The sequence below is a fragment of the Malus domestica genome, chromosome 05 (genome assembly GCF_042453785.1).
Source record: "Malus domestica chromosome 05, GDT2T_hap1".
NCBI classification, from domain to species: domain Eukaryota; kingdom Viridiplantae; phylum Streptophyta; class Magnoliopsida; order Rosales; family Rosaceae; genus Malus; species Malus domestica.
Window position 1 is genome coordinate 19,595,769 of NC_091665.1, and position 20,519 is coordinate 19,616,287.

At 42.1% G+C, this 20,519-nt stretch overlaps 2 protein-coding genes across 2 annotated transcripts; both read left to right on the forward strand.

Moving 5' to 3' along the window:
• Positions 1-243: 243 nt before the first annotated feature.
• On the forward strand, positions 244-4,010 carry LOC103420096 (uncharacterized). The gene is made up of 5 exons (XM_008358155.4): positions 244-1,157; positions 1,505-1,972; positions 2,293-2,670; positions 2,754-2,821; positions 3,554-4,010. Exons 1-5 carry the CDS (start codon positions 519-521, stop codon positions 3,762-3,764), a joined length of 1,764 nt encoding a protein of 587 aa, XP_008356377.1. The 5' UTR covers positions 244-518; the 3' UTR covers positions 3,765-4,010.
• Positions 4,011-12,859: 8,849 nt separating this feature from the next.
• Positions 12,860-15,580, forward strand: LOC103436423 (pentatricopeptide repeat-containing protein At1g08070, chloroplastic-like). Its single transcript, XM_008374849.4, has one exon. The coding sequence runs from the start codon at positions 13,269-13,271 to the stop codon at positions 15,159-15,161; it is 1,893 nt and encodes a 630-aa protein (XP_008373071.3). The 5' UTR covers positions 12,860-13,268; the 3' UTR covers positions 15,162-15,580.
• The last annotated feature ends 4,939 nt before the right edge of the window (positions 15,581-20,519 follow it).

Here is a 20,519-nt window from a genome sequence, read left to right on the forward strand (position 1 = left end):
TCAGTTGAACTATTTTAATCATAAACATGAAGTTCCATCAAGTCTTTCATTTAAAAACTAAAAGAGAAAAAAATTAATGAAAAGCTTGTGCTGGTAGAGAAAATTTTCAATGTATCAAAAACACAATTACATAATTTGGTAGACTAAATGTTATAATACAATTGATTAAATATTTCTTTTCAAATTTCCAATATAAATTGACGTAACAGAGATATAAATTGATGTAACAGAGCGGGTTCTCCTCACACCGTAAAATCTCGTGCTGCGGCTAAAACCCTAGTCCCCAAGCCCGTGACACACAGCCCACCGCACCAAACGGCCAGACAGACCAAAAGACAAACCCCCTTTCCATCAATAATCAATGACTGCAAACAAAACTTTACATTAAAAAACCCTAAAATAATATTCCCCAAATTCTCAGTTTCATAAACCCTCAAAACCCTCAAAACCCTCTCTGTCTTCGTCTTATTTCCCCTCTGACAAAGAAAGAAAATAGGCTCTGAAATGCTTGAGTAGTGATGCAGAAACTGCTGCGCATAAGCTCATCAGGCCCCATTCACTGCACATCGCCTAAGGCCGCCCCTTTTTCTTATCCTATCCCCTTTGCCTCAAACTTTCTATCCAAAGCTCTCACCGACTCACCTTCAAGAATGCACACTGCTGCAACCGCAGCTTTTACCTCCGCCGCCGGCGTCTCCGGCTCAGCCCTCGCCGCTACTATTCACAACAAACCCGCTTCCAGTACTCCCCTCTCTCGCTTCAACTGCGGCCTCTGCCAATGCCCTGTCTCTGTGGGCGGCAGATCCCCGTCCCGGGCTTGGCTTGTCCTTAAAGACTCGGGCTTGGGGTCCCGCCCGGCGTGGCTGCATACGAGCTCTGATGGGTCATTTTCTGTTTCCGCTGCCGAGGGTTGCGGGGGGTTAGAAGAGGGTTTTGAGGGTTTGGGCAGTGGCGCTGGTGAAAACCCAGAAAAGGGTTCGGGGGAGCAGAAGCCGAATAGGTTGAATCGGAGACAAAGGGGCTCCGTGGACGGTGGTTTGTTGGCCGGAAACCCGGACTTGTTGGCTATTCCTGGCGTGGGGCCAAGGAACTTGAGGAAGCTGGTGGAAAAGGGTATTGGGGGAGTTGCCGAGCTCAAGCAATTGTATAGAGATAAGGTATTGTGTATTGTACTGATTCTCAAGCTTTTCTGTTGTGAATGTTATGCTTTGTTGCACTGCAGGTTTGGAATTGATGATAATTTTGCTCTTGAATTTTAGCGGTTTAGACTGCGAACATTAAAATTCAGACTTCTGAAATGAATTTGACTAGATAATTCAACCCTTTCTGAGTATTTCGGGGGTTGTTAAGGTGGTTTAGAATGCTTATGTTTGTGTAACATGGATTTTGGAAGCCGAGAAGAAACCATTTTTTTTTCTCAAATAGAAGGAATAGTTACATTATGGTTGACATATGGACACCTTCGAATCTATAATGACAAGAGTTTTTGGGCTGCTGCTTGCAGTTCTTTGGAAAATCTAGTGAGAAGATGGTTGAGTTCTTACAAAGTTCTGTAGGAATCATCCACAAAAACCATGCTGAGAGTATTACTACTTATATTAAAGAGACTGTTGATGAAGAGTCAAAAGAGGACATCTCTAACTCGGAACCAAAGCTAATGCAGAAGAAAAGATTTACTATTTGCGTTGAAGGAAATATCAGCGTCGGAAAGTCAACATTTCTTCAGAGAATAGCAAATGAAACACTCGAGTTAAGAGATATTGTTGAGGTGGTTCCAGAACCTATTGATAAGTGGCAGGATGTTGGACCTGACCATTTTAATATATTGGATGCTTTCTATGCTCATCCAGAGAGATATGCCTACACCTTCCAGAATTATGTTTTTGTTACAAGGTTGATGCAGGAGAGAGAATCGTCTGGTGGTATCAAGCCCCTCCGGTTGATGGAAAGGAGTGTTTTTAGTGACAGGATGGTAAGTGTATTGTTCTTTTTCAGTAACTTTTAACTCAGTGTGACAACTGCATCTTTGTTTCTATGAATTTGTCCATGGAGTTGGGAAAAACTGTTAACTCACTGTAAATGCTCCTCCATTAAGAGTAGCAAAAAAACTGTTTTATTTGGAAATGGATATTGAATTTTTGTAACCTCGTCTAAATTCAGCTGTGACCAAAATTGATGGAATCGAAACTTTGCAGTTCTTTTAGTTTCCTTTTGGTTAATAATTCAAGGGAAACCAAAACCTGACTTAAAGTTTCAAGGCTCATGCATTTATTTCATTGTTACATTATAAAGGTTTTTGTTCGAGCGGTTCATGAAGCGAAATGGATGAATGAGATGGAGATCAGTATCTATGACTCATGGTTTGACCCAGTTGTATCATCCTTGCCCGGGCTTGTCCCTGATGCTTTCATATATCTTAGAGCAAGTCCTGACACTTGTCACCAGAGAATGAAGCTACGCAAGAGAGCAGAGGAAGATCAAGTCAGCCTAGAGTATCTCCGCGGTTTACATGAAAAGCATGAAAGCTGGCTCTTCCCATTTGAGAGTGGCAATCATGGTGTATTGTCCGTTAGTAAGCCTGCCTTGCACATAGACAGCAGATTACCTCCTGATATCAGGGACCGTGTGTTCTATTTGCAGGGTGATCATATGCATTCAAGCATTCAGAAGGTATCATATTCAATTAATCTGGTTGACCTTCTGTCATCTCATCTCCCTGATAATATGATTCCTTTTTATTCAATGGTCTGCAGGTTCCTGCTTTGGTTCTTGACTGTGAGCCAAACATTGATTTTAACAAAGACATTGACGCAAAGAGGCAGTAAGATAGCTATCCTTAAAATGCTTGCACAAGAATTTTACTTGTTTCGGAATTTTTTGTTTTGTTTTTTTTTTTTTTTTTTTGGGAAATAAGCTTTGTTATATTGTTGTTTGGAATGACTGCTTTATGTCTCAAAGTTGCATATTCTTTGTGTGTATTATTAATAGTTAAACACTTCGTGTCCCCAAGTAATCTGGTTGCTAAGTTTGTTTTACTCATCATGTAAAAACATCATTGAGTATTGATTTGGTTTAACTGTTATGTGATAAGCGTAGGCTTATATACAGATTGCACCATCTGTAGTCAAAATATGTCTAATTTATATTTCTCACGTATATCAAAGTATCCATATGCTCTTGAATTGATTTAATTGCTTGAAATCTTGAAACAGAAACAGTTCAAATGTGTTGTGTTTGGCCTTTGTTGGGCTAAGCACATTCTAATATTTGGCTGTCGGTAGGACTGTTCTCTGATAGAGATAGTGGGAAATGTCAGCATGAAGTAGACGTTCTGAACCCCGTCACATTCTTGTGGAGGACATTACGGGATTGTGCTAATGCTTAAGAAAATTACCTCCTTACCAGTTTTATTGACATGGTCAGGTGGCTAAAACAATAATCACCTGTTACATATTAGGCTGGTCTGTGTTATGTATTAGCGCTGTGCTGATACATCTTTATAATGTTTGTTCTAACCGCCATAATAATTTCTTTTGCAATTCGAATTTTGAAGGTATGCTCGTCAAGTAGCGGAGTTTTTTGAGTTTGTGAAGAAAACACAAGAAGTTCCATCAGGAAATAGTTGTGCAGAAGCCAAGAAGAGTAGCCAACAACAAATACTGCTGCCACGAAATGGAGAATTATGGGTTCCTGATAAGCATTTTCCTGGGTCAGCTCTCAAATCTTTGGATTTTAGGCGAGCCATGTCCTTCTTGTCTGGCTAGCGGATTCGATTCCTTTACTCTCTTGATCGTTCAGGCTTTGCCCAGATTCACGTCACGAGTCATCAGTTTCTGTATCATTTATGCCTGGGTTACGATGTGTTTAGATCTTTGTGCTTGTAAAAATAGGTTTTTCTAACCCTAGAGATGTCGAGAAACTTGTGCTGTTGTTTAGTTAATGGGAACATGGTTGAAACTTTTATTATTTTGAACCGGAACACTATCAATGTCTACTTAAAAACGAGAAAATTGTCTGTACAGCCTTTTGGCAACCATGTGAGGTTTGAAAAGCCAGTGGCCGTAGCTTGGCATTCGACTCCTGCCGATGACTGAGCAACACAGGCTTGCTTCTGTGATTACCAATAGATCAATGATTTTCCAAGAAATTTACTGCATTCAGAAGTTGATTACCAAGAGATCAATGAAATACACGAGCCTATCAACCAATCTTCTATGTCGAGTGGGATCATGGTATTCCGATTGTGACCACATGGTATTCAGATGCTCTCATACATTTCGAGAAGGGAATGAATGTGCTAACAAATTAGCCAATTTAGGATTTCTCTCGTCTTCATTTGTTTGGCATGCAGCTTTTCCTATATAGATTCTTCCTTTACTGCATTCAGATTTATTGGGTATGCTGGTCTACCTGTTTGCCTCCCCTTTTTTATGTGTGATTATTTTTTATTTAATCTTTTGAATTTTTCGTTTTTGTTATGCAACTTGTTTTAACTCCGCCTATGTCTTACATGGCCGGTCCCAAGCCCGGATAAAGGAGGAGGGGGAGGGCGTCAGGTAGTCGACAGCCGGCACTCCATGATCACGTCGAATCCTTATGAAAATGAATCCAGAACAAAATCGCGCTAAAGCTAGGGCGTCACCCGTAAGTGGCGCGCTGTGTGGCCCGAGCACAGTGATAAGTGAGCAAGGGTCGCTGTATCTCCATCGGCACCCGGATGCAGTGTTAAATGAGCAAGGGGGCCATAGAAACTTCTTTTCGAACGACTCCACTCAAAGTTGTTTGGGAGCATATGCTCCTATCAACTTTACCCGGGACACACAAAAGAAGTACTTTGATCCTATTAGACGGGGGAGGGTGAAGAAGCTAGGACAGAAGGGTAGAGTTCAAGAGAGCAAAATGCGTTTAGGAACGTGGAATATAGGAACCTTAACGGGAAAATCTATGGAAGTAGTGGAAGTTATGGTGAGGAGAAGGATAAATATTATGTGCCTACAAGAAACTAAGTGGGTTGGTAGTAAGGCAAAGGATCTAGAAAACTCAGGGTTTAAACTTTGGTATTCGGGCACAAATAGAACGAGAAACGGTGTTGGCATCATCGTGGACAAGACCTTGGTACAAGATGTTGTAGATGTCAAGAGGGTAGGAGATAGAATCATGGCAATCAAGATTGTAATAGGACAAGAACTTATCAATGTGATTAGTGCGTACGCACCTCAAGTAGGGTTGGATACGAGTTCGAAGGAGAAATTTTGGGAAGATCTTGGAGACTTGGTGCAAGGAATTGCTCAGACGGAGAAGTTATTTATAGGAGGAGATTTAAATGGACACGTGGGCAGGGAGACAGGCAACTATGGAGGTTTTCATGGTGGCCATGGTTTTGGGGAGAGAAACGAGGATGGGGAAGCTATCTTGGATTTTGCAATGGCATATGATCTCTTCTTAGCCAACACCTTCTTTAAGAAGAGAGAAGAACATGTGATCACCTACAAGAGTGGGTCGTCAAAAACACAAATAGATTTTCTTCTAATGAGGAAAGGGGATCGTATAACTTGTAAGGATTGCAAAGTTATACCAGGAGAGAGCGTGGCTAATCAACATCGCTTGTTGGTGATGGATGTACATATCAAAAGAGTAAGACAAAAGAACAAGACTTGGAAGTGCCCAAGAACTAGATGGTGGAATCTAAAAGAAGAAAAACAAGCCATTTTCAAAGAGAAGGTAATCACCCAATGTGTGTGGGATAGAGAGGGGGAAGCTAGCCAAATGTGGGATTCCATGGCTAGTTGTATCCGAAAAGTAGCAAAAGAGGTATTAGGAGAGTCCAAGGGCTTTGCCCCACACCAAAAGGAATCTTGGTGGTGGAATGAGAAGGTACAAACAAAGGTGAAGGCTAAGAAGGAATGTTGTAAAGCCTTATACAAGGAGAGGACCGATGAAAATGATGAAAGGTATAGAAAAGCGAAGCAAGAGGCGAAGAAAGCTGTCAGAGAAGCTAAGTTAGCGGCTTACGACGATATGTATAAACGACTAGATACCAAAGAAGGAGAGTTGGATATCTATAAACTAGCTAGAGCAAGGGAAAAGAAGACAAGGGACCTAAACCAAGTGAGGTGCATCAAGGATGAGGATGGAAAGGTTCTTGCTACAGAGAACGCGGTTAAAGACAGATGGAGAGGTTATTTTCATAATCTTTTCAATGAAGGACATGAAAGGAGTGCTTCTTTAGGGGAGTTGAGTAACTCAGAAGAGTGTAGAAACTACTCTTTTTATCGTCGAATCCGGAAGGAAGAAGTGGTTGTAGCTTTGAAGAAGATGAAGCATAGAAAAGCAATAGGCCCAGACGATATACCAATCGAAGTGTGGAAAGTTTTGGGAGAGACAGGTATAACATGGCTCACTGACCTTTTCAATAGGATTTTGAAAACGAAGAAGATGCCAAATGAGTGGCGAACGAGCACTTTGGTGCCTATCTACAAGAATAAGGGCGACGTACAAAATTGCATGAACTATAGGGGTATTAAGCTAATGAGTCATACAATGAAGCTCTGGGAGAGAGTCATTGAGCATAGATTGAGGCAAGAGACACGGGTTTCGGACAACCAATTCGGGTTCATGCCAGGGCGCTCAACCATGGAGGCAATCTATCTCTTACGAAGATTGATGGAAAGATATAGAGATGGGAAAAAGGATTTACACATGGTCTTTATAGATTTGGAAAAAGCGTATGATAGGGTCCCAAGAGACATTCTTTGGAGGATTTTAGAGAAGAAAGGAGTACGAGTAGCATATATCCAAGCTATAAAGGATATGTATGAAGGAGCAAAGACTGCCGTAAGAACTCATGAAGGACAAACCGAAAGCTTTCCCATAACTGTAGGATTACATCAAGGCTCATCCTTAAGTCCTTACCTTTTTGCGTTGGTAATGGATGAGTTAACAGGACATATTCAAGATGATATTCCTTGGTGTATGCTTTTCGCAGACGATATAGTGTTGATAGATGAAACTCAGGAAGGGGTAAATGCAAAGCTTAACCTTTGGAGAGAAGTGTTGGAATCTAAAGGTCTTCGCCTAAGCCGATCAAAGACAGAATATATGGAGTGCAAGTTCAGTGCAAATGGAGGCCAAAACGAGTTAGGGGTGAGGATCGGAGATCAAGAAATACCAAAGAGCGACCGTTTTCGTTACCTAGGATCTATCTTGCAAAAGAACGGAGAATTAGATGGAGATCTCAACCATAGAATACAAGCTGGATGGATGAAGTGGAAGAGTGCATCCGGCGTGTTGTGTGACCGCCGTATGCCACTGAAGCTCAAGGGAAAATTTTATAGGACGGCAATAAGGCCGGCGATGCTGTATGGCACAGAATGTTGGGCGGTGAAACATCAACACGTACACAAAATGGGTGTAGCGGAGATGAGGATGCTTCGTTGGATGTGTGGGCACACGAGAAAGGATAAGATTAGGAATGAGGATATCCGGGGTAAAGTAGGAGTAGCCGAAATTGAAGGAAAGATGAGAGAAAATCGGTTACGGTGGTTTGGACATGTGCAAAGAAGGCCTACTGACGCTTCGATTAGAAGATGCGACTATGGGACAGAGGTTCAGGGCCGAAGGGGTAGAGGAAGACCTAGGAAAACTTTGGAAGAGACTCTAAGAAAAGACTTAGAGTACTTGGATCTAACGAAGGACATGACACAGGATCGAGCACAATGGCGTTCTAAGATTCATATAGCCGATCCCACTCAGTGACTTGGATTTTCCAAGTCTCCAACCAAGAAGTTTTCCTCACTCGGGAAATTAAGGGAACACTACCCCAACCTACATGCTCCACTCAGAAAGCTTCAACATACAAGCTTCAACAAAAGAAAATTCAAAGAACTTAGCGAAGAAGGCTTTGGTGTATTTAACACAATACGTTGAAATGAAGGAAAGCTTATTTATTGATATCCCCGATAAGCTACAAATATGTACATATACATGAGTCAAAATAAACACACAAGAGGGAGCCTTCACAAAGGTTGCTTAGGAGAAGTCTCAGCAGTCGGTAGAGCCCCAGAAAGAGAAGGCACCGGAGGGGGATCATTTGGAGCCTCAGTACTGGACAGAACCCTAGAAGGAGGAGGCATCAGAGGTTGATCATTTGGAGCTTCATTACGCGGTACAGCCCCAGAAGACGAAGGCAATAAATGCCTTTGGAACAAACCCACAAATCTCTGATGATCAAGTAAAACCTGACCATCAGTTTCCTTCATCTGGTCAAGCTTCCTCTTCATGTTTGTAGCATAGTCATGTGCGAGCCGGTGCAACTGTTTATTCTCATGCTTGAGCCCTCTAATCTCCTGTTTGAGACTCATCACTTCAGCCGCCAATGATTCAACTTGGCGGGTTCGAGCAAATAGGCGTTGGGCCATATTAGACACAGAACCTGCACACTGAACACTGAGAGCCAGCGAATCCTTAACAGCTAACTCATCAGACCGTTTGGAAAGTAGTCTGTTATCTTTGGGAGTGAGAAGGTTCCTGGCCACCACCGCAGCGGTCATATCATTCTTCATCACGGAATCCCCAACGGTAAGAGGACCAGTTGGGGAGACGAAGGATGGGCGCCATATGTTGTCTGGAGAAAGCGGGGCTGCCTCTTCAACAAGGTTCAAGTCAAAACGACGGTCGGAGGGGCCAGACATTTTCAAAGGTGTTGAAGAGAGAAGAGGTCGGACAAATCAAGATCTTAGAAGTGCAAGAATGAAGCTTCTACTGGTGGAGATTCAAGTGTGCTTTGGAACTTAATGCCAGCCTCTATAAAAATCTGCACTCGACGGAGCTTCAGAAATCAAAGAGGCGCCTGCTCAGAAATCGAAGAGGCGTTTGCTTTCTCAAAAGTTGGGCTGCTTAGAGATCACGAGGGTTGATCTCAGAAATCGAAGAGCCGTTTGCTTTCTCAAAAGTTGGGCTGCTCAAAGACCACGAAGGCCGATCTCAGAAATCGAAGAGGCGCTCGCTTTCTCAAAAGCTGGGCTCCCTAGAGACCACGAGGGCCGATCTCAGAAATCGAAGAGGCACCTACTTTTCCAGCTTTGTCAGCACCTGTCACACGCACACTCAGCTTTGCGGAAATTATGGGCATTCTGTCAAAGACTTCTGGGGAAGTAGAAAACACATGAATCTTACTGTTCAATCACCCACTTCCCACACGCAACAATAGCTCATGGGTACCACAGATAACTTTGCCAAAGTTCTCTGCCAAAGTTGAGCACGTGAAGCTTGCAGCTCCCACTACATCGCTCTGACCAAGAAGGGTAAAAGAATAGCAAAGAAACAGCACTAACAAAGTTTAGACCCATAAATTTTGAAGGTCTAGCTACCATATTATTACCCACAAGGGTAAAGGAACAGTACCACTGCTGGATAATTGGAAAGTCCATGTATGTCAACCTCTGTGCTTCGTGGCAAGGTAGACTAGCAAACATGCCCAACCTTTACTCACATTCGAGAAAACACTCCCAATAAGATTGCTTGCTCCAAAATCGAAGAGGCACCGTCCTCCGAATCTAAAGAGCCAGACTCCCAACATGACTACTTTCTTAAAAATCGAAGAGAGGGTAAAGGAACAGTACCATTGCTGGATAATTGGAAAGTCCCTGTGTGTCAACCTCTGTGCTTCGTGGCAAGGTAGACTAGCAAACATGCCCAACCTTTACTCACATTCGAGAAAACACTCCCAACAAGATTGCTTGCTCCAAAATCAAAGAGGCACCGCCCTCCGAATCTCGAGAGCCACTCTCCCAACATGATTACTTTCTCAAAAATCGAAGAGACACTGCTCCCCGAATCTCGAGAGCCAGACCCCCAGCATGATTGCTTTCTCAAAAATCGGTGAGGCACCGTTCTCCGAATCAATCGAAGAGGCGCTCGCTTTCTCAAAAGCTGGGCTGCTCAGAGACCACGAGGGTCGATCTCAGAAATCGAAGAGGCACCTACTTTTCTAGCCTTGTCAGCACCTGTCACACGCACACTCAGCTTTGCAGAAATTATGGGCATTCTGTCGAAGACTTCTGGTGAAGTAGAAAGCACATGAATCTTACTGTTCAATCACCCACTTCCCACACGCAACAATAACTCATGGGTACCACAGATCACTTTGCCAAAGTTCTCTGCCAAAGTTGAGCACGTGAAGCTTGCAGCTCCCACTACATCGCTCTGACCAAGAAAGGTAAAAGAATAGCAAAGAAACAGCACTAACAAAGTTTAGACACATAAATTTTGAAGGTCTAGCTACCATATTATTACCCACAAGGGTAAAGGAACAGTACCACTGCTGGATAATTGGAAAGTCCCTGTGTGTCAACCTCTGTGCTTCGTGGCAAGGTAGACTAGCAAACATGCCCAACCTTTACTCACATTCGAGAAAACAGTCCCAACAAGATTGCTTGCTCCAAAATCGAAGAGGCACCTTCTTCCGAATCTCGAGAGCCAGACTCCCAACATGACTACTTTCTCAAAATCGAAGAGAGGGTAAAGGAACAGTACCATTGCTGGATAATTGGAAAGTCCATGTGTGTCAACCTTTGTGCTTCGTGGCAAGGTAGACTAGCAAACATGTCCAACCTTTACTCACATTCGAGACAACACTCCCAACAAGATTGCTTGCTCCAAAATCGAAGAGGCACCGCCTTCCGAATCTCGAGAGCCAGACTCCCAACATGATTACTTCCTCAAAAATCGAAGAGACACTGCTCTCCGAATCTCGAGAGTCAGACCCCCAGCATGATTGCTTTCTCAAAAATCGAAAAGGCATCGTTCTCCGAATCTCGAGAGCCAGATACCACAGACCACTTTTTCAAAGTGCTCTGACAGAGTTAAAACATGTGAAACTGGCAGCTCCCACTACCGTGCTATGACCAAGCAGGGTAAAGGAATAGCATTACTACTTGTTGTTAGGGAGACTCCTATATATGTTGACCTCCATCCCCAACGGACAGGCAGACCTGCAAAAATGCTCAACCCTTCATCATATCTGAGAGGGCACTCCCAACAAAGCCTTTCGAAATATTCAGCTTTCTTTCCCCCCGATAATACCTCTGCAAACAAGCTATACTAGAGCAAGAATATCTCATATCATCAGGGTTAAAAGCAAGAGTATCCCATATCATGCTTTTTCCCTGTTTTTTCTTTTGGCCTTGTTTTTACCTGCAAGACAAGGAGAAAGAGAGCAATCAGTCAGCACTTGGAATCAAGCTTCCAGCCAGGAACTGACTGCCTGGAACCCCTTACCTGATTACTTACCTGGCATTGCTCTCGAGTACTCATCTTCATCATCTTATGTTTCCAGGGAAGATTCCGCATCTGCTTGAGGAACAGATAGGGCAAGTGCGAAGGATACAAGGAAGCATGTGGAGACAAGCGTAACAGCACACGTGCCGATACATCCATTACTCTGTCAAAAGCAAAAGTATCCCATATCAGCAGGGTGGAACGTACTCTAGATTTGATGGACTTGTTTTGACCCTCAAATTCTTCAGTCGGCCTTATACTCTGGAGGAAACCAGAAAACCCTCCAGCTCAGTTCAAGAATAAGCCTGTGGAAAGTTACTTCTTCAAAAGCAAAAGTATCTCATATCATCTCTTCTCATTTTTCTTCTCTTTATCCTTCATGCTGCTGCAAGATGGGGAGAAGGTGAACAATCAGTCGGAGCTCTGATTGCTTACCTTGTCTGTCACCTCTTTCAGCAGACCCCCTAGCTCGGCGACTTGGGGGACTCCTACTACATGGTTTGTATCGCACTTGACCAAGCCTGAAACTACAAGTAAGCTTCAAGTGAAATTGATACATTACCTTGTGCATCTCCACCAGTTAAAGATACCACCCCTGGATGGAGGAAGAGTACTTCCAGAGAAGATGCCACATCTACCTATGAGACAGATAAGGCAAGTCAAGACGACACCACACTCCGATACTTAGAAGTTTCGTGATTACGAGATCATTCTCCCACAATATTTCCTAATGTCATTTGTACTAAATCATTCACTCGTACTCACTAAAGGAGAGCTTGAACCTATGTACTTGTGTAAACCCTTCACAATTAATGAGAACTCTTCTATTCCGTGGACGTAGCCAATCTGGGTGAACCACGTACATCTTGTGTTTGCTTTCCTATCTCTATCCATTTATATACTTATCCACACTAATGACCGGAGCAATCTAGCGAAGATCACAAAAAGCGACCGTTTTCGTTACCTAGGATCTATCTTGCAAGAGAACGGAGAATTAGATGGAGATCTCAACCATAGAATACGAGCTGGATGGAAAGAGTGCATCCGGCGTGTTGTGTGACCGTTGTAGGCCACTGAAGCTCAAGGGAAAATTTTATAGGACGGCAATAAGGCCAGCGATGTTGTATGGCAGAGAATGTTGGGTGGTGAAGCATCAACACGTACACAAAATGGGTGTAGCGGAGATGAGGATGCTTCGTGGGATGTGTGGGCACACGAGAAAGGATAAGATTGGGAATGAGGATATCCGAGGTAAAGTAGGAGTAGCCGAAATTGTAGGAAAGATGAGAGAAAATCGGCTCTGGTGATTTGGACATGTGCAAAGAAGGCCGACTGACGCTCCGGTTCGAAGATGTGACTACGGGACAGAGGTTCAGGGCCGAAGGGGTAGAGGAAGACCTAGGAAAACTTTGGAAGAGACTCTAAGAAAAGACTTAGAGTACTTGGATCTAACGGAGGGCATGACACAAAACCGAGCGCAATGGCGTTCTAGGATTCATATAGCCGACCCCACTTAGTGGGAAAAGGCTTTGTTGTTGTTGTTGTTATGCAACTTGTTTTGCAGGTTTTTACCTTTTAGGTTTTATATTAGAGGGCCTCTCTTTTTCTTGCATTTTCTTTTTCAAAATGGGTAAGGTGTATGTCCTTATTCTTTTCTTGTATTTTTGTTTTTCGTGCTTTATGAGAGGTAATGTTTATGTTCCTTGACTATATGTAACTCTTTTTCTTTCATATCAATAAATTTTTCTCATACCGTCATAGTTCTAAAAAAAGAGGGAATGAAATATGTAACAATGTCCATATAGCGTATTTCTAGTGAGAAATAAAAATATACTTCTCGAGCGAGTAGCCACAATGCCAGGAAAAAAATTGAGCTTACACAAATCTTTGATGCGGATGCAGTTACGAAGAAAGGCTTTGATTTCTGCCATCTCCTTCAAAGGCTCAGAACTTCAAGTGTGGAAGCAAAACACTCTCGGGGGACTCAGATTATGCTTCTTCCACACTTGAAGCAATTTCCATTTCCTCAAAAGCTCGGAACTTGCTTCTGCTCATCATCTCACTCTGCTCTTCATCTTCTCCACACACTCTCACCCAATCCCTCCGCCGACTTAGCTGCTTCCCTACAGGGCCGTATTTCACACCCTCGTCTCCTTCAAATCCACGCTCATGTCTTTCAGCTCGGCGCTCACCAGGACAACCTGATCGCCACTCGCCTCATCGGCCATTACCCGTCTCACCTCGCTCTCGGAGTCTTTCGTCAGCTCCGAAAACCCAACATTTTCTCTTTCAATGCAATCATCAGGGTCTTGGCTGAAGAGGGTCTCTTCTCCCATGCATTTTCACTCTTCAAATGCTTAAAACAGATCTCTCTTTTGCCTAATGACTTCACCTTCTCGTTCCTTCTCAAGGCCTCTTTTCGCACCCAAAACCCTCGTTATGTCAAACAGATTCAAACCCATGCTACGAAAATGGGGTTTCTTTGCAATACATTTGTTTGCAATAGCCTGCTTGCCGTGTATGCTCGCGGACTTAAAGATTTGGCTTCTGCACGTCTGGTGTTTGATGAAATGCCTGAGACGGGTGATGTTTACTGTTGGACATCGTTGATTGCGGGTTATGCTCAGTCAGGTCAGAGTGAGGAAGTGTTGCGGCTTTTCTTAATGATGGTTAATGAAAATTTGCGGCCGGAAGATGATACAATGGTTAGCGTCTTGTCAGCGTGTTCGAATCTTGAGATGGTTGCAGTTGAGAAATGGGTTGAGATCCTGTCCGACGTTATCGATAATGTTGACACTAAGAATTCTGGTTGCGACTCTGTCAACACTGTCCTTGTATATCTGTATGGGAAATGGGGAAAGGTTAAGAAAAGTAGGGAAAGATTTGATGAAATTGGTGATAGTGGAAAGCGAAGCGTGCTTGCTTGGAATGCCATGATAGGTGCGTATGTTCAGAATGGTTGTCCTCTGGAGTCTCTGAGTCTTTTCCGCTTAATGGTAGAAAATCCCAGTTATAGGCCTAACCATGTTACAATGGTTAACGTGCTTTCAGCTTGCGCGCAAATTGGCGATTTAGACCTTGGTTCATGGGTTCACCAATACCTGAACTCTAAAGGAAGCAAGGGTGTAATTCGGTCAAACAGAATTCTAGCCACAGCATTGATCGACATGTATTCAAAATGCGGGAGTTTGGAGAGGGCAAAAGAAGTTTTTGATCAGATGCTCACAAAAGATATTGTTTCATTCAATGCCATGATCATGGGTCTTGCGGTTAACAGTGAAGGAGAGGAGGCTTTGAGGCTATTCCCTAAAATCCAAGAGTTTGGTTTGCAACCCAATGCGGGTACATTCCTCGGTGCCTTATGTGCATGCAGCCACTCTGGTTTATCGGAGAAAGGACGTCAAATATTTAAAGATATGACCTCCAGATTTTCTGTTTATCCGAAATTAGAACATTATGCTTGCTACATTGATCTCCTGGCAAGAGTAGGCCTAGTTGAAGAAGCTTTGGATGTTGTAAATTCCATGCCCTTTGAGCCTAATAGTTTTGTGTGGGGTGCTCTGCTCGGCGGCTGCCTACTCCACTCTAGAGTAGATTTGGCTCAATATGTTTCCAATAGACTGGCTCAAGTGGATCCTGAGAATTCTGGAGGCTTTGTGATGCTAGCTAATACATTGGCATCTGATCATCGATGGGGAGATGTCTCTGGGTTGCGGCGGTTTATGAGGGAGAAGGGGGTGGCCAAGCAGCCCGGCTGTAGTTGGATCAGCATCAATGGTGTTGTGCAAGAATTTGTTGTCGGGTGCCCTTCGCATCCTCAAGTTGAGATCATATATAATACTCTAGATGGATTGGTGAAGCAAATGAAGATAGCAAGTTTTTAGGGAGTTCACAAGCACCCAAGGAAAATAAGGTTTCTGCATTCGAATAAACTCATGCAATGGACTTGTGACTCAAGTGATTAAGAGCATTTATGCTTACTACTGCGGTTATGTACTTGATCCTTCCTCCCTCAACATCATTTATTAAAAAAGGGAAAAATAATGATCAATGTGCCTCCTCTTCTGTATCATCTTGGTGTGTGTATTTTACCTTGGTACACCACTACATTGCAATCCAACAAGCAGTCTCACAGACTTGAAAGAGATCCTCCCCTTCTGAAGGAACTGCGCTTCCCAGGCCAACTTTGGTGTTCAGCAATTTTTTTTTTCATTTTTTTCCGCTAATGAGAATTTCGTGTTTTATGATGGAAAATGATTGTATAGTGAAAGGCTTAACTACATCTAAACCTGTTGAAACTCAATTTAAGTCTCACTCAATTCCTTGAAACTCAAATTTTGTAACTTAACCCCCTAAAACTCAAGTCTCAGTTTTCTAGTGTCAAAATTCATTAACAAATCCTTCCAAACTGCTTACAGAGTTACAGGGCATAAATGAAAACATATTTTATAGGAGTATTTTGGCTCACCGACCTAAACTTTGGTGTATGCTCACTATATACCTAATCATTTGTCACATGTCATTTCGCTTAAATCTTAGTTAATTTTTTTTTTTCAAAATTGAAAAAGTAACATTTAATGTGAAAGTTAACTAGAGCTTGGTGAAATGACACATGGCAAATGATTAGGTATCTGATGAGCATACACCATAGTTATGGTGGTCAGTAAAAATGCACCTTTTATGGGGAGCTTTAATGAAAATGGGTTGGTTTAAGTTTACTTTAACCAAAAAGGAAATTTTATTTGAACCCTTGTACTCTTTTTTTACACCCAACTTATTTTTTACGCCCATGTTATTTTTAATTAAAGGATTAATATTTTTTTTAAACTCAATTTTATTACCTAAACTACCATTCCAAACCCAATTCAAAATATAAATTTATCTTTGTACCCATTTAAAAAACGAAATCCCAAATTGAAATTTTTTATTGAAGTTTGTATCTGTGCACTAGGGGAGACAGATCTCCAATGTGTTCCTAAAAAGTTTGATCCGTTGAGGGTATGTTAGAATATTTGAACCGCTTTTGTTTTAAAGAATGCCGGCACAACTTTACAGCACCTAGGAGAAATTAACAGATGGTGTTTCTAAACATGCTCATATAATTTGTTCGTGTAAGAAGCATTGAAAGGAGAAGGAGAGAGAGAGATGTCCCATGTCCGATTTGTTTCCTCCTACTTTAGTGATACATCTGGGTAGAGATTATAGAAATAATGAAAATAAAATAGGCTAACCATGTATTTAGGGTTGGCCAATGGCCAGTATAGCTTATAGTACCTATGCTTTTTTCGTGGCTCTATGATTCTGTGAACTGACTAAAGTGTAACTTTTGGTGGTTAGGGTGGTATGATGTAATAGTCCTTCAAGTTGGTGAATGCAAGTAGACATTTAAAGAGGGGATGTGGCAACTCTCTCAACTCCACGGCCTAGATTAGGTCTGATAGTCTCTAGGAATTCTTCTCTATATATCCATGTCGACAAGGGGTCAATAAATTCAAGAGGCATATAATTATCATTCATCGATAAATCCATGTCTACAAGGGATTAAAACTTCAAAATCATCATCCATCGATAAAAATAAAAATAAAAACTTGTCTTTCTCTACAAGAGTTATTAGGGTTTTAGCCGGAGCAAACGTAAGATAAAAAAGAGTGATGGTAGGGGTTTAATTATAGTGTGTGGGTTTATTGAGAAATTTTTAGTTTTATTATTAATTTCGTCTTATACTTGATGGTAATTGTACAAGAGGGTAAAAAAGACAATTAACATTTAAAATTTAAGTTGGGTGTAAAAAGAGGTTACATAGGTTCAAATAAAATTTCCCTAACAAAAAACCATCCTATTGTTGTAGGCCTATTTGATTGAAGGATCTTTAGGATTTAGAGAGAGAGGGGGCTGGTGGCAATTAGAGAGAGGAGAGAGTGATTTAATTGTGAGGTATGTTTGTATCATCCCATTGTGCCTTTATTTATAGTAGTAGGATGGGTAAAAACCTTTCCCTTCAAGATTACAACATTTAATAGGTAATCAACTCCTAACAGGAATATACGATACATTCCCATATCTACTAGGATTTACACAATCACATTCCTATTCTAATTATGACTACAACACTCCCCTTTGAGCGTGTAAATACTCAACAAACCATCGCATCAAATCTTTAGCAGATAAGGTAGAATAGTTAATGAAGTCATCAGCACAACGGGTGAACGCGAGTCTCAAATTTAAGATAGTATGCATTTGTAGTAAAACTCACAAAACCTCGCTATGGTAAAACCCAAGGTATGAGGACAAACCCATAGACTAAGGAGAAAAGTGAGAAGTATGCATAATGTCTAAAACAAACGTCAAACAGGACGAAAGTAGTGAGCTCAACGAAGTATGATCATCTCGGAATGGGTGCCTAGTTAAAATCTCGTTAGGTAGCAAAAATCTAGTGGGAAAAATGCTCCTAATTATAAGAAAAAGAGTACATTAAGATCAAATAAGTGTGCTTTTAGATACTCCCCCTGAGTTAGACATAACTTCTGAATAAGAGAACTACAAGCGATTCAACTTAGATAATTTACACATACCGATTCCTTGGACGAGCTTCTGAAAAGTAGACTTGGGCAACGACTTGGTGAAGAGGTCAGGTAGGTTGTCCTGGGAACATATTTACTTGACTTCAATGTTCTGATGCTATTGTTGTTGGTGTAAGTAAAAGAACTTCGGCGCTATGTGCTTGGTGTTGTCTCTCTAGATGTATCCTTTCTTTAACTGCTCAATACATGCTGCATTGTCTTCAAAACTAGGGTCACTAGTTGGTGCCATTTTCCTCTTTCGGGGTTGTGAATCCTTCGAACCAAGGGGTCTGCCACGCTTTAGGTTCGGAGCAGATGATTGGCTAGCCACCAATGTACATGCCGTGTGGAAGGTGCGACCTCCCCACATTCAAAGATGGTCCGGCCTTCCCAGGCGAGTTGTGGACGTACGTGGGTACATCTATCCTTGCACGTGAATTTGTAGCGGGTATATGTGATCTTGTCACCTTTGCTAGATCATTAAAAGCATCTGGCATGCTTTGAGCAATGCTATGAAGATCTATAATTTGTCACACCTCAGTTTCAGACTGGGTAGTGCGAGGATCTAAATGAGACATAGTGATAGTATACCATGACAATTCGCGATGTTCTATAGGAACGTTAGCATGCTGATCTCCCCTAACGATGGGAAAACTGTCTCATTAAAGTGACAATCTACAAAACGTATGATAAAGAGACCTCATGTCAAGGGTTCTAAGTAGCAAACAATTGATGGCGAATCATAATCGATATAGATTCTCATTGGACCCATTTAGGTACGTAGTGGCAGTGCTATTGGCACATAAATAGCGCATCCAAACACCCATAAATACGAGACGTCATGCTTGTATCTAGTGACCAACTATAACGGTGAATGTGGTTAGGTAGCTATGGGCTTCAGGCGGACCAACATAGCTGCGTGCAATATTGCATAGCCCCAGGCAGTTACCGACAGTTTGGTTCTCATAACCAAAGTTCGAGCTATCAATTGAAAGCACTTTATGAAAACTTCTGCCAGGCTGTTTTGGGTGTGAACATGGGGTATATAATGTTCCACATCAATCCCTACTGACATGCAATAATCTTCAAAAATCTGTGACGTGAGCTTTCCAACGTTATCCAGTCAAATCGACTTAATCGTATAATCAGGGTGGTGAACCCTTAGCTTAATGATTTAAGCTAGGAGTTTAGCAAATGCAGCGTTGCATGTAGACACCAGGCAAACATGTGACCATCATGTCGATGCATCAACCAACACCAAAAAGTATCTAAATGGTCATGTTGGTTGGATAGGTCCACAAAAGTCCCATTGAATCCTCTGAAGAAACTTAGGGGGGGTCGTGAATGATCTTTGTATGTGAAGGTTGAGTATTCAACTTCCCTAAAGAACGTGCTTTGCATGGTGGGAGTCCAACATAGGGAGGTAACCGATGCCTATGAGATGATTTGACGATATGGCACATGATGTCACGTCCAGGATGTCCCAAACGGCCATGCCAAAGCAACAAAGTGTCCTGGAACTTAGGCATAGGGTCGGCCACACTGTGGGCTTCTATGCCGCGAATGGTTGTGATGTACAACCCACTCGGGAAACGTTCCAACTTCTCATGAATATGCTTTTGGCCATATTCATACGAAGTGATACAAAGAAATTCAAAACCATTATCTTCAGTGGTTTCAATATGATATTGATTAACTCAGCAACGTTGTTTCGGAACATGGAAAATAAAGTGCCTCTTTAATGGTTAAGATTGTACCATTGGACAACATGATACAGGCTTTTCCGTATCCTTTAATCAGGTTGGATGGGCTTGAGAGAGTTATCAAAGGAGCTTTCTTGGGTATTAAGTTAGTAAAATAGTGTCATTCACGCAAGATGGTGTGCGTGGTTGCACTATCTGCTAGACAACTAACTTCCCCACTAGACATACCTAGATATAAATTGATTGAATTGGTCACATGCATAAATATAAGTCCATTTCGATTAAGCAATTCGAGAAAATAATATCCATTCCAATAACAATCCATAATTCAAAACAAACCAAAACCATACAAATTATTCCAAATACTTAGAAAAATTGTTCAAAATTAAACCATAAACCTAGAAAAATAGGGGGAAAGGGCTGGCCACTCCAAGTGGGTTCGGTCACTAGGGGTAAACACCCTAAAAATATGTCTAATTTATTCATCCATAGGAACTGACGTCTCCTGAAAATCCGATATGTCCATTGATGTATTTGTATTTTCTGGATGATCCACATGTGCAAAGTTGACTCAAGACCGAAATGATACTTGGCAATAACCTCAGAGGAAGCTCGGAATATGCGTGACCAATGATCCCTTGATCCACAGTGGTAGCACATGTCTAGTTCAATAGAAGCAGGCTAAACGGGAGCTTTGCTCGTGTTCTTGAAGTTCGCGGCCTTAGGGGCAAGTGGTAGACGCTGCTGGGTCACATTTCCTCCCTTAGGTGTGGCACTCTGTTGACTTTGGGCCCGTGGTTAGGCTTGCCGCCCATTGCCACGACCACAACGATTCTTTCGTCATTTATGGCTGCTAGAATTGGTCGCATTCACTTTAGGTGCAGCGTTCGAGCTAGTTGGTCGAGCTTGATGATTCTTCATCAAAAGCTGGTTCTGCTTTTCAGTGAGAAGTAAAACAAAGATTAAATCCGAAAACTTG